This window comes from Carassius carassius, chromosome 32, assembly GCF_963082965.1.
Source record: "Carassius carassius chromosome 32, fCarCar2.1, whole genome shotgun sequence".
In the NCBI taxonomy this organism is placed as follows: Eukaryota; Metazoa; Chordata; class Actinopteri; order Cypriniformes; family Cyprinidae; genus Carassius; species Carassius carassius.
The window spans coordinates 12,792,815-12,811,588 of record NC_081786.1 but is presented as its reverse complement, the minus strand read 5'-3'; the positions used below and the strand labels follow the sequence as shown (position 1 = coordinate 12,811,588).

Genomic DNA, 18,774 nt, shown 5'->3' with positions numbered 1-18,774 from the left:
ATAGCTTCCCAAAGGGTAAATTTCAACATGTCTTTGACAATTATTGACCTAGAGAATCCAGAGAATTAAACAGCTGTGTTTTTTCCAGACTGAGCTGCAAAACCTAGGACTAATTCATGATTAAATCTGTGTGCACTACGCGCTTGAACCCCTAATTATGACTGATAACTCACTTATAGGGTATAACTCTACATACTGTATCATAAGCGTGTCTGACATAGGGAAAAATGATGATGAAGAGACATATTCCCTTAATCCATTACTGAAATCAACAAATGCACAGAAGTCTTGTCCATCCATCTCCATCTGCTCACATCTAGGATTAAGAGGCATACAGAGCCAAAATTTCCACTCCGATCAATTATTTACGGTTCTGCGACTCCGTACATTTTCTAGAATACTGATTCTGCAGGCAAAGAAAGACATTTGAACACCTCAGCGTATCAATGAATGATTGTTTTGCACTGAGCCAAGTATCAGTTTTGGGGTTGTAGTTTAAACTGATTTTTACGGAGGAATAAATACCCAGAACAAGGGCACTGTCACTGTACTCTGTTCATTGTACTTTTAAGTGTGAGTGAATGAAAAGAGAGATTCCATAATATGTGTAGTAGAGCAGCAGTGTCATTATAGATCTAAAGGTCACTGCGTACTGACCTCTGACCCAAAGTTTCGCTCAATCCACCCACTCAAGATACAAGTGGTCAGATCGATAAACCTTTTTATTCTGTCTTCATAGTCCGATATGTGTGTGTGTGTGTTTGTGTGTCTTCAAATTTTAGAAGCAAGAGAGAACATTTGTGGCCTTTCAAATCAGTTTAACAGCCGTGGCAGAAAGCCAAATTTAGCTAAACATCGTTAGTTTGTCAACAGAGAAAAATACTGCCATTAGATGCTCAGATCTGTGGCTTCACAAGGCAAAGCAGTCTAAACTTTTTTGTGTTGTGAGACAGACAGATGTTAGAAATGACAGATGCTACAGTACGTCATGGGCTGTGTACATCCATGAGTCACATGTGTGACCTATGGTCACTGTTTGCCTGATTCTGGTCGATACTGAAAAAGAATAAAATAATACTTCATATGAACAGTAACAACAGGCAGGACAATAAAATCTGAAATATATAAAAATATGAGATCTGTGCATTAGGCTATACACTATAATGTAAATTAAACAATTATATGGGTAAGAAAAATATGAAGCCACTCACAGCACCTTATTTAATCATTCATTCATTCATTAATGTATTTCATTCTTTATTAAAGATTACTTACAGGAATAATTATGTATCAGGAAAAACTAATAAATAAATAAATGCTACACAACATCTTATTCCATTATTGTAGTATTTGCAACTATTTCTTACGTAGTTTTTCTTCTATATTATAAATAATACTTGCTATTGTTTTTTGCTGTAATATCAAAATCTGTATTCTTAGGGGAAGGTTTTCATTTGACTGAATGAATGAGACAATATGCAACCAACACAAGAGAATATTACATCATTTATTGCATTATGACATTTTTATCTGTTTAACTCAGAAATTATATTAAAAAAAAAATGGCACTTAATGCTGTGGTATAAATTTTCATAGTTCAATGTGCTGCAGAGATTTTTAACATAATATAAAAGACGTCTACAGCAAGCGAGTTGGAAGGCTTCTAACTCAATTATTGCTAGAAGGATGAACTCATACTTAGAGAAGATCTTAAAAACGTCTTACAAAATACTTTTGTAAAATTACTTTTCAAATATAATTTTATTGTTACTTTTTATCATCAGCTTTGGCCATATTTTGCATAATTTAACATGCTTTATGCTCAAAATTTCAACTTTTCCTCTTCATTTGATTTTACTATTGTTCCCTGAATGTTTCACGCACAGACGAAGAGAAAGAGCTGGACACATTGTTCAAAGTGGATACAGGGTGCAGGATGTGGGAATAAACAAAAGGGAGAGGGATAGCACAGTGCGGATGAGTGGGTGTGACATTCTGTATGTCAGTCAAGATATATGATCACATAGAAGCTCTGTGGGTGCACATAATCCTCCCATAGGGAACTAAACCCAAGACAGAGGGATGCTGTCCTCATGTCATTGAGTCTGTAGAGGAAATTAGTTTTGAATACGGTAACAGCTGAAGCAGACTTAAGCCCTGTAGTGTCAAAATTAGAGCTGTCCAAAATCGAGAAGGCAAAATCTTGTCTAACAGCTTGCACCACTGTTAAAAATGTACCAAATAATAAACTATTTACTATGTTGTCAGCGGTTGGACGGCAACTCAACCATCATGATCCATACCTAGTCAATACTCATTAATTCAGATCCAGATCTATTTCTCTGACTCTGCTTTCCTCTTACCCAGAATGGCGACCACCTCGTCGTCTTGGATGACCTCCAGTGACCCTGACACCACAAAACAGAGGCTGTCCACGCTCTCTCCCGCATGGTAGATAAGATCTCCTGGAGCACAGTGGATGGTCTGGAACTCCATGGCCAGAGCCCGCAAACAGCCGTCACTGGCTAAACGGAAAGCAGGATGTTCCTTGAAAACCTTCCTGTTCAGGTGCACACATATATCAGCACGCATGTCTTTAGGACAGATCTGCAAAACCTGTAATGGGAGAGCGAAATAACAGATATAAGTGTTAATTCTGCTGCAAATTCTTTTGATTTAAAGGGGTCATGTCATGATCAAGTTTCTTTTGCAATAAAAGAGCTTGATTTACTATGGAAACATAATGTAAATTTCATACATACAAATGGCAACAAGCAATAAAATAGCATCTCTTCGATGTCTAATTTATCAATTTCGGTCACTCTTTATTTTAAGGTCTAATTCTTGCTATTAACAAACCATTAACTATGACTTTTGCCTAAATAAACTCATAATTTGCAGCTTATTAATAGTAAGGTAGTTGTTAAGTTTAGGTATTGGGTAGGATTATGGATGTAGAATATGGTCATGCAGAATATGTGCTTTATATGTACTAATAAATAGCTAATATGTTAATAACAGGCATGCTAATAAGCAACTAGTTAATAGTGAGAATTGACCCCTATACTAAAGTGTCACTACAAAAATTTTCTGGCCGCCTACATAAAATTTAATCAAATCTGTTATTAGAAACTTAGAAAATTGGAAACTGGTTAAGTCATGAAACTCTAGACAGGCTAAATCTTTTACATGCAATCTGCTATCAGTCACATCATTTACTACATGGCACAAGCTGATTGGCCTCTGCTGAGTCTGCAGCCAATGAGACTGCTCAACCTTTGAGTAGCCTAGTTCAGTGTTTGCAGTATGATGGTCAGAATTCCTCTGAAACCCTCCACCTCCCCCAGCTCCACCTGCCTAGATATACTATGGGATTTATGTATGCTTATCATGCAGTAGTTGCAAATCTTACACACTCGCAGCAGCATGTCTGTTTATCTATTAGCAGATGCAAGTCCGTAATTGCTGTTCAACATATCTAGTCTGCCAAGACCAAATACATTAACATTGTCATAACCATTAACATACTAAATTGTGAGTTATCATCATTTAAATGGTTAGATTTCAGTTCAGATGACTATATTTATTGTTTATAATGTTATTTTTATTTATTTATTATTATTTATTTATTTTTAAGTTCAACTTTCAGCTTTTTTAAATGCACTGCTTTGATTGAAAATGCCTTATTTGGATTATTTTTAGTAGCCAGGAAATGATTCTAGTCTTTTTTTTTAATACTAATTAATTCATTGTACTAAATAAGCAATATTATTTGTACTAAATTAACACTGACAGCCCCAATTATTCTTTTTTTTCAATTATTAAAAATTAGCATTTTTCTTTTTTATAACCCATCTCACATCATATAAATTTTAGTTTACTCTCATGCCAGTGAGCATACTGGGAGGCCGACACAGACAGACAGAGGTACAGGACTCGCTTGCTGGTGTGCATGTGTGCATCTAAGCGTATTAGCATGTGACATTTCCCTGAGCAGCCATTCCCAGCAGCCCCTCACTTTTCCAGAGCATCTCCCTTTCTGCATGTGGTTGTCACGGAGACATGGAGGTTGGCTCTGGGGAAAACAGTGTGAGGCTGTGTGATGAGACGGTTAAATCACGACAGAGAAAGAGAGAGAAAAGGAGACAGCTGGAACATTCTGGCAATGTCCAACCAATGGGGACTTCATATCCACAGAGTCATGCTGTTCCCCTCCTGCGTTTTGCGTATAAATGACAGGACGAGTCCAAACACACAGCGTGAGAAAGCATCTTGCTAAAGAATCACACTAATGTTTAAAAATACTTAGCCAGACACACTCACACAAAAATTTCAGAGCAAGAGTGAATAACCATACAAACACACACACACACACACAAGCGTGTCCAGAGTTGCACGTTGGGTAATTAGAGTTGGGCGCACAGGGTGTTCACCTTTTCTGTGTCAATACCATGGGACATGGACCACGTGGATGCGATGTAATCCATAACCCTCTCGCTAAGGCCTTTGGGCACCTGGTACAGCTTGAGGAAGTCCCGCACGCTGTTCAGCATCTCATGATAGCGGTTTGTGTTAGCATACATCTGCTGGAAGATAGTTGTCACGTTACCGAAGATGGTGGCATAGAGGAGAGCTGTAGGAAAGATAAAGAACTTTGGATTAAATGACAACACAGAGGAACAGAACAATGTAAGTAAATCACAAATAAATCAAATGATGCTTGCAAATAGAAAAAAATAGACTAGTAAGTAAGTAAATGAAAGAATCCCAGAAGAAATGTTTCTATGTCTATAGATGGATATACATATTGGAGTTAGTACGATTTATAAAATATTATTTTAAAGAAATTAACCCTTATATTCCACATGTATGCGGAAAAGTGACAGTTAAGACATTTGTTTCAAATTTATTTTTATAAATTTTTTTCAAATTAATGATTTTTTTTTTACTTTCTATTCGTCGAAAATCCTGTAAAAAATGCATTACAGTTTCCACAAAAATATTATGCTGCAAAAGTTTTTCAACATTGATAAAAAGAAGAAATGCTTCTTGAGCTCCAAACCAGCATATTAGAATGATTTCTGAAGAACCATGTGACACTGAAAACTAGGCTGCTGGAAATTCAGCTTTGCCAGCAGAGAAGTAATTACATACAAACATACTAAAAAAGAAAACAGTATGAAAAATGTTATTCCATAAGTAACCAGCTCCATAACAGTGAGAGACAGATATGACGATAATAATAAATTACAAAGTGAATTGTAAATGAGTGAAAGTACAGGACAGAAAGAAGATTCAGTAAATGTGAGTGACTGTTTCTTTTAAACTGATTTAGCTGGCCTGTAACGGCTTTTCACACAGGAGAAAATCTAATTACACATGTATGGACTCTAGGTGTGTGTGTGTGTGTGTGTGTGTGTGTGTGTGTGAGAGAGAGAGAGAATCCCCTCCTAAATACCTTCAGATAAGAATTTTTAGCTGCCATTACTCTACATTCATGTCTGTCTCATGAACACAAGAAACATTGCCCCTTCCCAGATATACTGTATTAAAGGGATAGTTCACCTAAAAAAAAACTGTCATCTGCCATCTGACAGTTCTGTCATTATGTACACACCCTCATACTTTTTCCAAACCTGTATGCTGTTATTTTTTATATTTTTTTAATGCTTAAATTTGAGCAAACAAATAATCCTTTTATTCTTTTATGTTATATCTTTAAATAACATTTTAAATAACACTGTCATTTAAAGTTAATGCACACTTCCAGATGCCAATGTAAAAAAAAAAAGATCAAACTTCTCAGTGTTTGTCATCTGCTGCAGTTTTCTGGGACCCCAGCCATTATTATTAGAGTGTAAGAGTCTTGTGTGTGAGATGGCGTTGATGTACAGTTATGCAGTGTGACAGTCTTTGCTGATCTGGGGACAGATTTGGCTCCAGGGTGACAAGAACATGGAACGGAGCTGACAGAGACTGTCCAACCGAACACATGCACACACACACAGACACACATCCTAGATGCTCTGACACCACACATAGGACACAGACACGTCCAGATGTATCAATGTGTGAGGTCACCCAACAAACTTTAACTGCTTTCACGGTTCAACATAAACTGTCCCGTCAAATCAAACACACACAGATCTGTTTTTCATTACAGAGGCGGGCGTATGTTCATTAACAAATGAACAAATAAGTGAGCCAGGCAGCTCCTTACACACCCTCCCCTTACATTAACACAGCTGATGTACACTCTTTAATCATGTAAGTGTGACAGAGAGAGAGTGAGTGTAAGTATTTCTTTAATGTGTCATTAGTTTGTTCTTTGAGATTGCAAGGATTGTCTCGGCAGCTCTTGACAATAATGATCTGATCTATAGCTCATATCACATGATTAAATTATATACTGATGTTTTCAAGTGCTGAAGTCTTCTGAAACCGTAACAGAGCTTTAATAACAAGAACATTCACATCAATGGAATCAGACCATTGTTGAGAACCAGATCAGTTCAAATCTGTTTTTAACTGAAACAACCAAATCATTGAGACAATTTGACTCAAACAAATGTTTCAATCACAAATTAGACATGGCTACTTCTGTAAGTCAATAATGAATTACATTTGGACTTTTTATGAAACTTTTATGGTTTTGTTATTTAAAATTTTGACAGCCCCAGTCTTTATTCAATTTCATTATTATGAAAGGAATGTTCAGGCTATACAAATTCCTTTTGTGCTTCATGGTTTTTGGAACAATGTGAGGGGTGACTAAATGATGACAGAATTTTTATTATTTCATGAAGCATCCCTTTAAAGGGCTCATGAACTGAGAAATCAACATTCCCACCTTTTGATATATAAGAGGTAATTTTACCATAAAAAACATCCTGTAAGTTTCAGTATTCAGAGCTTTCTTATTAGTCTAATAACAGCTATATATTGAATAATAATATTGAAGTCATGGAATGTGCCGCGTTTTTACATAATAGTGTGGCTAAACACCACCTCCGGAGAAGAAGATCAACGCCTGCTTCTACATCGCTGCCTGTTTAGCCCCCCCTACCAATTTGCACACATAGTATAAATAACAAGAGAGGCAAATGCACAGGTATATGCATAAATCAAACAACAGATGACACCAAAGACAGCCAGATGGTGTGCAGTGCCAAGTTGTGGAAAAACACAGTCTTTGCCTTCCTTCTAATCCCAACATTAAGAAAAAGTGGATGAACTTTTATTTTTAATGACAAAAAGATTGAAACTAAAAGATTATGCTGTGTTGACTATATTGGATTCAATGTGACAACACACAAGTGTGAGTAACTTTTATAACATGGTCACTATTGTCTTTTATTACAGATTGTTTAGTTGTAGTTACGCATTTTAACCTAAATCACAACTGCAACCATCTATGATGGATTGACCCTGTCAAACTGTCACAACAGTAAGCCAATAATAGCAGTGGGCATTTACTTCAGAGTCTACAATCCGCCAGGCCCATGCAAACAGAGCCTTCTGATGAGGGTTAAAACAGAGCAGAAAATAGCCTATTTCTTAAATTCTGATGTTTTTTTATGTAAATATCTTGACGACCTTGTAAGTGGACCTCAGAGAACAGTACAAAGTAATAAAAAAGGTTTTAGATTTTAAGATTTACAGTAAGGAGGGATTTTTTACCATTTATTATCTTTTGCCGATCTCAAGTCACTTTTTTACAAAAGTAGCCATTTTTGTCAGAGAAAAATGTAACTGAATATGTTACTGGACACTAAATTGCTCACTAAAACTTTGTGACTGACACACTGAAATTCCTCCATCCACCCTGTGTTTCTCTCTTTCACACTCTCATTTACTGCTCCCCTTAGCACAGCTAAAGCCGAGGTTTCATGAATTTAACATCTTTTCTAAAAATAGTCACATTCGGGTTATTCTGTTCCTCCTGAAGTACACAACAACTCAAACAAGGAAACGGCATATCGAGCATGTGATTTAGAGTGGAAACAGTGGCACAGAACCATATTAATCTTACTTGTGTTCATATAGGAGCCTTAAATCGACCAAACAACATGTTTTTTCTGTGTGCTCTGTTTAAAACATGCAAGTTCAAGTCATTAGAAGAGGGGCAAAACCATCACTAAACCCCAAGGGGACTTCTTGAGATGGTACTGTAAAGCAGGACTCATTAGTGAAAACGTACTGTATACATTTTTCACAAAGTTTTGTAGATCTGATGATTGTACACCTGCTCCGTTCATTAGAAAAGTGCTGCTGCAATTGTCTTGACGACGAGACACATTCAAAACACTGCTTTGGTAAAAGACACGCACATCACACCGTCTGCTTGAGTTGGGCTGCTGCCAGAGATGGAGAGAGAGAATGAGCAGTAGAGCAAAGAAAAACATGGGGTGGAGGAGATAAGCCTGTGTTAGTGTAATTTGATTAGAGCAGGTGATTAATTGTACTGCCAGCATAATACTTTGGGATCTTCCCTTCATCTCTCCCTCTCTTTCTTTTTATCACCCCTTTGCTTTGCCAATAAAGTTTAAAGCATTATAGCAAAAACCTTTGAGGTTTTAGGCTTTAGTTTGGTATAAATGAAATGCAGTCAGCAGCACACAGTCATCTACACTAATTTGACACTGTTTTGGCAATATAAAGTCTGTTATAGATTAATAAATGGATCAAAACAGATCATAGAAAAGACCAATCACAAATCTGTATGGAAATTATTCTGAATAGAGTATGCAAATATTATTACATCAGCACTTTCACTTACATTTTGAGTGCTGAACATTCTGTGAGTCAGAGGGACATTTTCAAACTTAGAGATTACATTTAAAATAAAGTACAAAATGCAGAAATAGATGGCTAATGTTTTTTCACTTTTTTTTGGCATACAAACAACAATGTTGTCAGAACGATGAATGATTGTTCACACAGATCCACTAAAGCGACTTAAAATGCTGTAATTTCTATGCCAGTAGTTGGTGATGTAATACTGTAAAATACATTACACAAACATGTAATAGGCCTATGCATGCGCATGACATCACCGTTTTCACAAATTAGCATTTTTGTATTTTAATAACAGTATTGTTAACAGGTAACGGTATTGTCATAGGTTTCAAAACACCATTGTCGTGTTATTGAGATTCTAGATGTAAACGGTATCGTGTAGAGGCCCCTTAAATTTACAGATTTTTCCTTTAATTCAAAACACAACACATTTCAAAGCCTAATTCACCTAATTTAAACACCTGTGGAAAATTAATTCATATTAACACAGAACATCACAGACTTTTCTTAGAGTGTACTTTACATGTTATAAAAGTAATTCAACCCCTGAAATTCAGCTTTAATATTAATCTGTTCATCAGTCATTCAAATGTAATTATCTAGTCATCATAATTATTCTTCAAAAGAAAACATCTCACAATTGAAACCCAACAATTCCGTCCTAATTTTGACCCCTAGAAATTCAGATCTCTTTTGCCTTCTAATCAGCCATTACTAACTCATCCATTGCCATGACTGATAGCATCATTTAATCTGTTTGTTCAGAAGCACCAATTATCCTCATTAGGTACTGCACTCATAAATAAGAGCCACAGCTCTGTGTCTCATCGCTTAATAGATGCTCAACTAAGTATAGAAATAAAATACATATATATCATATATTTCATTTTCTATTCCAGTATGTATGTGTGTGTGTATATATATATATATATATATATATATATATATATATATACACTATTTAATAAACAGTGGTTGTTGTCACTATTATTGAGATTAGTTAAGTGTTGAGGGTGTATGTGTGTCTTTTATCTGTGTTTGTTCCTTGATGATGTCTGTAAATCAGGAAGAGGTAAAAGAGAGAGAAAAAAAGAGGGAAAAAAGGGAAAGAAAGTGTATCTGATCAGATGAAACGAGTCCTTGTCAAAAGATTCCCTGTGGCTCCATTACAGAAACATGTGACAGAATATTTCATATCTTGGCATCTCTGCTTCCAATTGAACTTGCATCATTGCCTACAAAGGGCCATGTGACGATAGGGTGAGTGAAAGCTCTTTCTGCTCAACGTTTGCAAACACTGTAAATCTGTATCATGTCAGCTGAAAGGTTAGGATGCCGGGGAATTTGGCCAAGGTAAATTGATAAAGCACCAAATCTACTGGAAAACAGGCTCACAACCACTTAGGCAATAAAGAACAGTGCGTTTTAGCTTCCCATTTCTGGCTGACACGTTCAGTTCACTCTGATGCTGATGGTGTCAGAGTATCAGGGGCATTGAATATTCTGGACATTTTACTCAGCTCGTGACTCTCAAAGTCACTCTTCATGCAGAATTTTTATTCTATTTTTATTCTATTTAATTTCAGGATATATTTATCAACTCTTAAAACAGCACAACACTATTTCATCTACCTGCTCAAACTACAGTCAGTGTACCTTTCTGAAAACATCAACGTTTAAGTTAAAAGCTTTATTTGTCAAATTCGCAACAATACTGCAGTACTTTGTGTAAATGAAATGTATTGAGGTAAATTGTAAAAAAAGGAGTTTTGTTAAAAGCTGTTTGTGTTTGCTAAATGAGATTCTTGTCTGTAAGCTATTGTCTTTAAATTTATGGAGAACAGCTGTGGCAGTATTTGCTGTAACTAATTTGCTGGATGCTGGTTTATAAGTGTAGTGCTGACTATTTCAGATTTATCTGCACCTAAATGTTACCTAGAAAAAGCAAACTGTAGCTGCTTAATAACAAGTTGTTCAGACAGTTGCTTAACAGACCTTAGTAAGGGTAGTTCCCTATTTTTGATGGAAAGAACCATTTGCTTTTCAAAGACTAGTCCAATAGTTCAAATCAAGATTCAATCAAGAAATCATTCAATATATAAATCACAACTTAAAACATCATGTTAAACTATAAGCTATAACCTTATCAATATTCATAAGCTGAGGCTCCGCCCTTTTTGTGATATCGCAACCTGTGCACATGCAGTAAAAACACGTTAGAAGCGTTAATGCCACTGAAGGAAATTAATCTGAAAACAAGACAGGAAGTTAAGCTATCAATCAAACAAGGCAAAACACGCATATTTCACAGAGTTGCGATGAATTTGCGGATGCATGCCTCATAAACGCATATCTAATATGTATGAAGTCATTAGCTGACAAAAACTCCTGCAGGGGAAAGATGAAAGCTGCTTTATGTTTGTCACCGACTCAAAGACCTCTGCACGTGTACATCGGCACATGCACACAGGCGAGCTGCAGAAAGGTATATGTGAGGAAAACAAGCCAGGCATGTATGTTTCTACCTGTTAGTCTGTCTCAGTCGGATTTATATTTTCTATCAGTCGTTAAACTCGTGCCCCAAGCTAGCGTTTGCCATGGCAACAGAACAGGCATTCCAGCACCTGCTGCCAGCCTTGTTCCCAGAGCAAGCCATGAAATCAGCATCTGCACTTCTGGTTTTGTTTCAAAAGAAGAGACTAATTTCGCTCACAACTTCTCTAGACTGTGGAATAAAGCCCTTGAGAATTATGCAAACGCTGCTCAAATCAAGTGTTTACACTCAGCGCTGATTTAAACTGTCACTATAAACATGATGAAACATCAGCACGATTCAGAAATCTGAAATGCACTTGTGAAACAAAAGCCTGTAAGTTCACATCACCTTGAAGCCTTTGTGAACAGACTGCAATGTAATGTCAGTTGAACATTTTCATTAACTGTTGTTAAATAAGCATAAAACACGACTTACAGATTATTATGTAATGCAACGTGACTTGAGCTACAAGAAACAGTTTGAAAAAATAAATGCCTGTGAGCGTCAATGCCAGTACATGCTGTATATTTAAATTCTTTTTTTTTCCTTTATGTAATTATGTGATTTAAGTTCCCTGCGGCCATCTGCACATTATAATTACAGAAAATATATGATTGAACAGAAATGTTCAGTGCGAACCGAGTCATCAACATTTTTTTAACAATTTTCCCAGTCTGGCTTTTTCTAATTATTATTCCATCTATATATAATTTCATAATATTGTGTCTTAATAATTGATAACACTTTCAAATAAGCTCCCATTAGTTAATGGGAAATAAACTCATACTAAATAACAATGATTCATACATTTGTAACAGTATTTATGTAATTTAATAAAAATGCTAATGCTGAGTTAATAATATTAACAGATACAACTTTTGATTTATGTTAATGTTATTAAATGTTGGAATAATGTATTATTCACTAATAATGTTTGTAAAAATGTAATGTAAACAAATGCAACTTTAGCTGACATGAACTATCAATGAACAATACATTATGCACTAAAAACTGAAATCAGTTGTTTATTAAAAGTGAATCAGAACTGTTACCGTTTACGCTGCTGGAAGGAACACGGAGCCGAGGATACACAAAATAAGGCTTTTATTACATCCAACACATGGAGCACAGAGGTAGACACACGTAAGTGGATAGTAAGTAGTAAGTGGATAGTAGACCCGACAAAACTGAACTGAAAGGACAAGGTTTAAGTACCTGGGATAATGGGGAAACACAGGTGGATGGAATCACTAAATTAACAGGGACATGGAACACATGGGGAATAGAATAGACACACCTGGGAACTAATCAAACCAAATATGGAAGACAGAAACTGGGTCACAGGGGCAAACACACACAAAATGAGTCCAGGTATGTAACAGTACTCCCCCCTCCCGGTAGGTGCGTCCTCGCACCGTAGAAACAACAGAGGGAGGCGTGGGTGGGAACTTGGGAGGAGGTTCCGGTAGAGGACAGACTCCCAGGAGGGGGCCAGCAGACAGGAACCACGGAGGAAGGAGCCAGGGAGGAGACAGGAGCAGGAGGAGCTAGATGGTCCACCAGAGACCAGCCAGGACGGAGATCCATGGTGGAGTCGACGGCGGGAGGAGCCATGGTGAAGGAGGGGTCGACAACACCAGGGGGCCGACAAGCGGAGACTGCAGCGGTGGGTGAGGAGCCCAAGATGGAGCAGCACAGCCGCAGAGCCAGGGTGACGTCAAGGATCCAAAGGGCCTAGGTGGAGCAGAAGGCTCAGGCGACCCAGGCAGACGCAGGGTCCTGGAAGACCGCTGTGGAGCCGGAGCGACCGAGGATGGAGGTGGAACCAGAGGGAAGGAGGAGCCTGACAGAGCCGGAGGGATGGAGTGACGAGGTGGAACCAGAGGAGTGGAGTCCCGAGGTGGCGGATGGTCGACGACTGACCAAGGTGGAGCCGGAGGAACAAGGGAGCCCGGTGGAGCAAGTGGGATGCCAGGCCACAGTGGAGACGAGGGAGCTAAGAGCCAAGGCGGAGCCGCTGGGTCGAAGGACCGAGGAGGAGTCCAGGGCTCGGAGGCTGGAGGCGGCGACAGGGCCTTAACGCGCCAAGGCGGAGCTGGAGACTGGCAGTCCAGCGGCGAACCATCGTGTCCAGATGGCGCGGACTGAGGGTGAGCTGCGGGACTGACTGGCACCAGCAGGGATGACGAGGAACTGGCTGGTCTAGCAGGAGGAGAGAGAGGAAGGATGGGAGGAAACACAGGAGGATCAGGGCTGGACGGAACCAGCGGAAGTGGAGCAGAGGGACCGGCAGGTCCAGGAGGAGGTGGGAGAGGGAGACTGGGAGGGAACACAGGAGACACAGAAGATTCAGAGCTGGGCGGAACCAGCGGAGACACAGAAGATTCAGAGCTGGGCGGAACCAGCGGAGACGCAGAAAACTCAGGGCTGGGCGGAACCAGCGGAGAAACAGAAAATTCAGGGCTGGGCGGAACCAGCGGAGAAACAGAAAATTCATGGCTGGGCGGAACCAGCGGAGAAACAGCAATTCATGGCTGGGCGGAACCAGCGGAGAAACAGAAAACTCATGGCTGGGCGGAACCAGCGGAGATGGAGCATAGGAACTGACTGGAGGAGGTAGGCGTGGGAGACTGAGAGGGTAGGCGTCTGGTATGGTCCTCGAGAGAAAGTCCTTCCTGCTCCAGCAGGAGGAGGAATTCGGGGCTATAGAGGGGATCCATTGACACACTACGGAAAGAAAAAGACTGAAAAAACGGAAAACAAAACGGAGGGAAAACAAGCTGTTTTTTAATTTTTTAGGTCGGGTCTTCTGTTACCGTTTACGCTGCCCGAAGGAACACGGAGCCGAGGATACACGAAATAAGGCTTTTATTACATCCAACACATGGAGCACAGAGGTAGACACACGTAAGTGGATAGTAAGTAGTAAGAGGATAGTAGACCCGACAAAACTGAACTGAAAGGACAAGGTTTAAGTACCTGGGATAATGGGGAAACACAGGTGGATGGAATCACTAAATTAACAGGGACATGGAACACATGGGGAATAGAAAAGACACACCTGGGAACTAATCAAACCAAATACGGAAGACAGAAACTGGGTCACAGGGGCAAACACACACAAAATGAGTCCAGGTATGTAACAAGAACATTATACTGTATAGTATGAAAAATGGATATTCATTTTAAGATTTGCAAAAAATTACATTTAAATTATTAGTGTTTTTACAGATTAACAATATATGAAGTTTGATAATGATGAAAGTAATGAAAATATACAAGAAATGAGCATGTACAATGAATTATCTAAACCAATTATCTTACGCAAGTAATTATTTTCCCTTTCTTGTGACAAAACGGCCTTGTCCTGCATTAAAAAGGTTTAGTTAATTGATTTAAATAGTTTTGCCTATTATATTGTGTAACAAAATTTCACATAAATTCTAGATCCCACCTCTGAACCTACTGATGTTCTGCACTGTATGATTGTTTGCCCAGAAGACAGCTATGTATGTTTACTCTGAAAATAAGCCTCTCATGAGGGAGTTTAACCATATAAATAACAGCGTTCTGGCAGCTGGTCATGTTTAATAGCAGCACATATAATGGAACTGACTCATTTTCCTCTGAGTGGTGAATCACAGCTCAATGGCAGTGTGATCTGCGAGAGCCCCGCCGTGGATGACCCTGCAGGCATCATCTCTAGAGTCAACGCTCCATTATTTCACTCATCTGCCTTCGTAACAAATCACTGTTCAGAACCAAATGAAATGTAGCTGTCTCAGTCAGCATAAATGGTCACAAATGAATCAAAACACAATTGAGGGGGTAATATGGTCAGAAACGGATCATTTCACACTGGAAAATATTATGGTAACGTGATTTTTGACCAAAGTACAAGTACACAGCTAAAACCTTTTTCTATGTTAACTAGTTAGAAAACTAGAAAAAAGTTTAAAAAGTTGATTTTGCACCCAAATGACACAGAAAACCACGTTTACATTTGCAACATTATAAATCTATAACGTTTTTCTATCGACTGGCCTAAAACTTGGCCAGTGGGTCATCATTATTGCTGAGCCCTGAATTTGCTAGCTGAACTGCACTAGCTTGTTACTTATACGCACAACAATTACTAGTTCTCAAATGATAATTTTCATGCACGTGTTTATAAAGAAGCTTTTCAACTCACATCCAATCATCATCATGGCCACAGCGAAGATCTTCTCCCCATCTGTGGTTGGAGCGATGTTTCCAAAACCAATACTGGTCAGGCTGGTCATGGTGAAGTACAGAGACGTGATGTAGACTGAATCTTTCGTAGGCCCACCTTCCCATCTTCCCGTCCCGCTGACGTTGAAGCGATAGGGTGTCCCGATTGTCTCACCCAGCATATAAAGCCAGCTCTCCGGACGTACTTTGTTACGTTCCTCGTCTATGACTTCATAGTCTCCAATGCTATACCAGATGCAGGCCAGCCAGTGGGCGGCCAGCCCAAACACGCAAACCAGCAGAACCAAAACAGCTGCACCATACTCGATGTAGTGATCTAGTTTGCGAGCCACCCGGCCCAGACGCAACAGACGAACCACCTTCAGTGAACTAAACAAACTACTGATACCCTGAGGAAGAGACAGAGAGATAGAGAGAATTAAACATACTGCAAAATATGTTTTCATCCATCCATCAAATATAAACATTATAGGCCGAAGCAATTCTACCGACACGTTTTCTTGAGTCTAAATAAAATGCATTGTCTCTCTTAGCACAGATTCTCTGCGTTTATAAATACGTGCAGGCGTCTGCCAAGCCAACCCTCTGAAATCAACAATACAGAGAGCTGAAACAGCACCTGAGCACCAGAACAAACACACTGGAATATATGCAAAAGTACAATCTTTTTCTGAAAGTGCACTTCTGGGATGTCAAAGCATGGTTTTTCCCTATTATTTCTTGCCACCAGAGTTTCTGCGATCATTATTCTGAGAAACAGAAGAGGAGTTGAACCACTTCTAGTTGTAGTGATGACTTGGTTATGACATTTGGTTGAATTGTTGCTTTATATATTATATATTCCTTATTTGGTGAACTATGAGTGCATGTTCATGAATAAAACAGCTTTCACACACAAGGACATCAATAGTACAGTGTAGACTTGCTTTAGGGAAATGGCCACAACGATAACATTAAATATGTATAATGGCTGTTTTAAATATTCAAGCCAAAATCACCCTGTAACCCTATGTGTGTGTGTATTTTTTTATTTTACACACTCTCTTTCAGATCAGGGATTTATCCAGGGTTTATTTGGGTAGATATTACAAATACAAATTACATCTCTTCCAGTGATGTCAACAGTTCTCTTCGAACAGACACTGAAATAAATGAGGTTCTTTTGTTTTAGCCATTTTGCTATATTAAAATAATAAAAGGCATTTTGGATAGTATTTGTGCTGTTGCTTTTGATACTTCTGGTCAATGTCCATGAATTCTTTATTAAAGGGATAGATCTTACAAAAATGAAAATTCTGTCATTATTTACTCACCCTCATGTCATTCCAAACCTGTATGCTGTTATTTTCTTTGGAGTTTTCATTCAGTTTTTAACCACACAGTAACAGTTTATAGTAATCAACTATATTAAGTTCAGAAAATTACAAACAAATCACCATGAAAAGATTATGTCCATATAATAGCTTCGCATTCTCTCAGTGAATCTTTAACCCGAGAACAGCTATAAACTATTTCCTGATACAGTTTGTTGAACTCAAGAACCATATCTGTGAATAAATGATTCTTCTGAGCCAGTTCTTTTCAACGAAATGGCTGACTTGTTCAAATTTGTTGTTTTGAACTATTCATTGATGAGTTCAACTCACTGAGTCAATGATCCAGTCTACTACTGACTATATTTGGTGTGTTCTTCACACGGTTTTTATTTGACTACAGCTAGTCTGTAATAAGTAATATGGACTACTTTTATGGTGCGTTTTGTGCTTAATAGATGACGTCACCTTTAATATTCTATTAATCAAATCTAAAAAAAAAATCTAAAATTTATGTAACATCTCTATTTGTGTTCCTATGACAGCAAAAGAGTGAGTAAATAAATAATAACAGTATTTTTTTTTAAGTATTCATTTAAACACCCTATCAGCACATCCACAGAGTTACAAACACTGACACACACACACACACACACACACACACAGACAATAGAGTTCAATACACACCAAGCAAACATTTAAATGACAAAAATTCATTAAAAAAATTCTGTTGACTGATTTGATTTGAAACATGAAATAATAGACTAAGGTCTAATACTGCTTTTGGTCTACATCAATGTCTGATTGATGCCCTGAGGCACAGCATATCAATCAATGCCGAGTTTTGAGATGAAAGGCCTACTTTAGTGACAGCTCGATGATTCCAGTTCTTCATTCGCCCACAACAAACACAGGCAGTGCAATGGACATGCAAAAAGAAAGAGGGATGAGGAGAAAAAACAAACAAAAAAAGAGAGTGACAATGGTCAACAGAAGAATACGTGAACAGTCATTGCAAACAAAAGCATGGCGCTTTGAATCAAGAGTGAAAAGAAAAAGCAGAGCCTGGACTGTTAGTGAGATCACAGGTATTGCAGACATTAATAATCAAGCTTCTGCTGCAAAGGCAATGCGAAACGATGACAGATGTCTCTGTGAAATCAGATGAGGTTTATGCAACATAAGATAATTATGCAAACGAAAGTTTTGAAATGAAACACCTGAGGATTTCGATTATTAAAAACCACACAGTTCTCCCTGTAGGCCATAAAAATATGCACATGTACCATATGGAACAGAGGTGTGTGTTTCGTATGTGTGTGCATGTATATGCTTGCTTGGTCCTCATGTTTGTCCTTTGAGAGAAAGAAATATTGGTTGCATTCCACTTTGCATTCTCTATTCACTGAAAGTATGTCCTGTGTGTCATTTGCTGATGGGAATGTGCGCACTTTTGAGTATGTATAGGAAGACAGTATGCCATAGGGCCCTATAATACACCCGGCGCAATGTGACACAATGCACAGCGAAAGTATTTTTGCTAGTTTCAGTCCGGCGCCATTCGCATTTTTCCGTCCAGCGCCACGTCGTTTAATTAGCAAATGCATTTGCTCCCATTTGTGCGCCCATGGGCGTGCTGGTGTAAAAAAGAGGTGGGTTCAGGCGCATTGCTGGCACAATGCTATTTTATGGAGCTGAAAATAGAACATGAACCGTTTCATCTCGGAGACGCGTTCTGTCTTTGCGCTTGCCAAATTCTGCCGTGTAAATAGCAAATCTGTCATGGCATGAGCGCAACTGGCTCTTAAAGGGACTGGAAGATGAGATTCTGATTAGTTTATTGCACGTTATGCCCAAAAAACACCCATTACTCATTAAGAGAATAGGGGCAAC

General features: G+C 38.5%; 1 protein-coding gene across 2 annotated transcripts in view; it reads right to left on the bottom strand.

Moving 5' to 3' along the window:
• kcnh1a (potassium voltage-gated channel, subfamily H (eag-related), member 1a) overlaps positions 1 to 18,774 on the bottom strand; it is a 49,805-nt gene that overhangs the window by 14,835 nt on the left and 16,196 nt on the right. For both annotated transcript variants that reach the window (XM_059520390.1, XM_059520391.1), the window contains 3 exons: positions 15,528 to 15,957; positions 4,434 to 4,633; positions 2,364 to 2,616 (listed from right to left, as the gene is read on the bottom strand). In XM_059520390.1, coding sequence (XP_059376373.1) covers positions 2,364 to 2,616; positions 4,434 to 4,633; positions 15,528 to 15,957 — 883 coding nt within the window. The remainder of the gene's footprint in view (positions 1 to 2,363; positions 2,617 to 4,433; positions 4,634 to 15,527; positions 15,958 to 18,774) is intronic.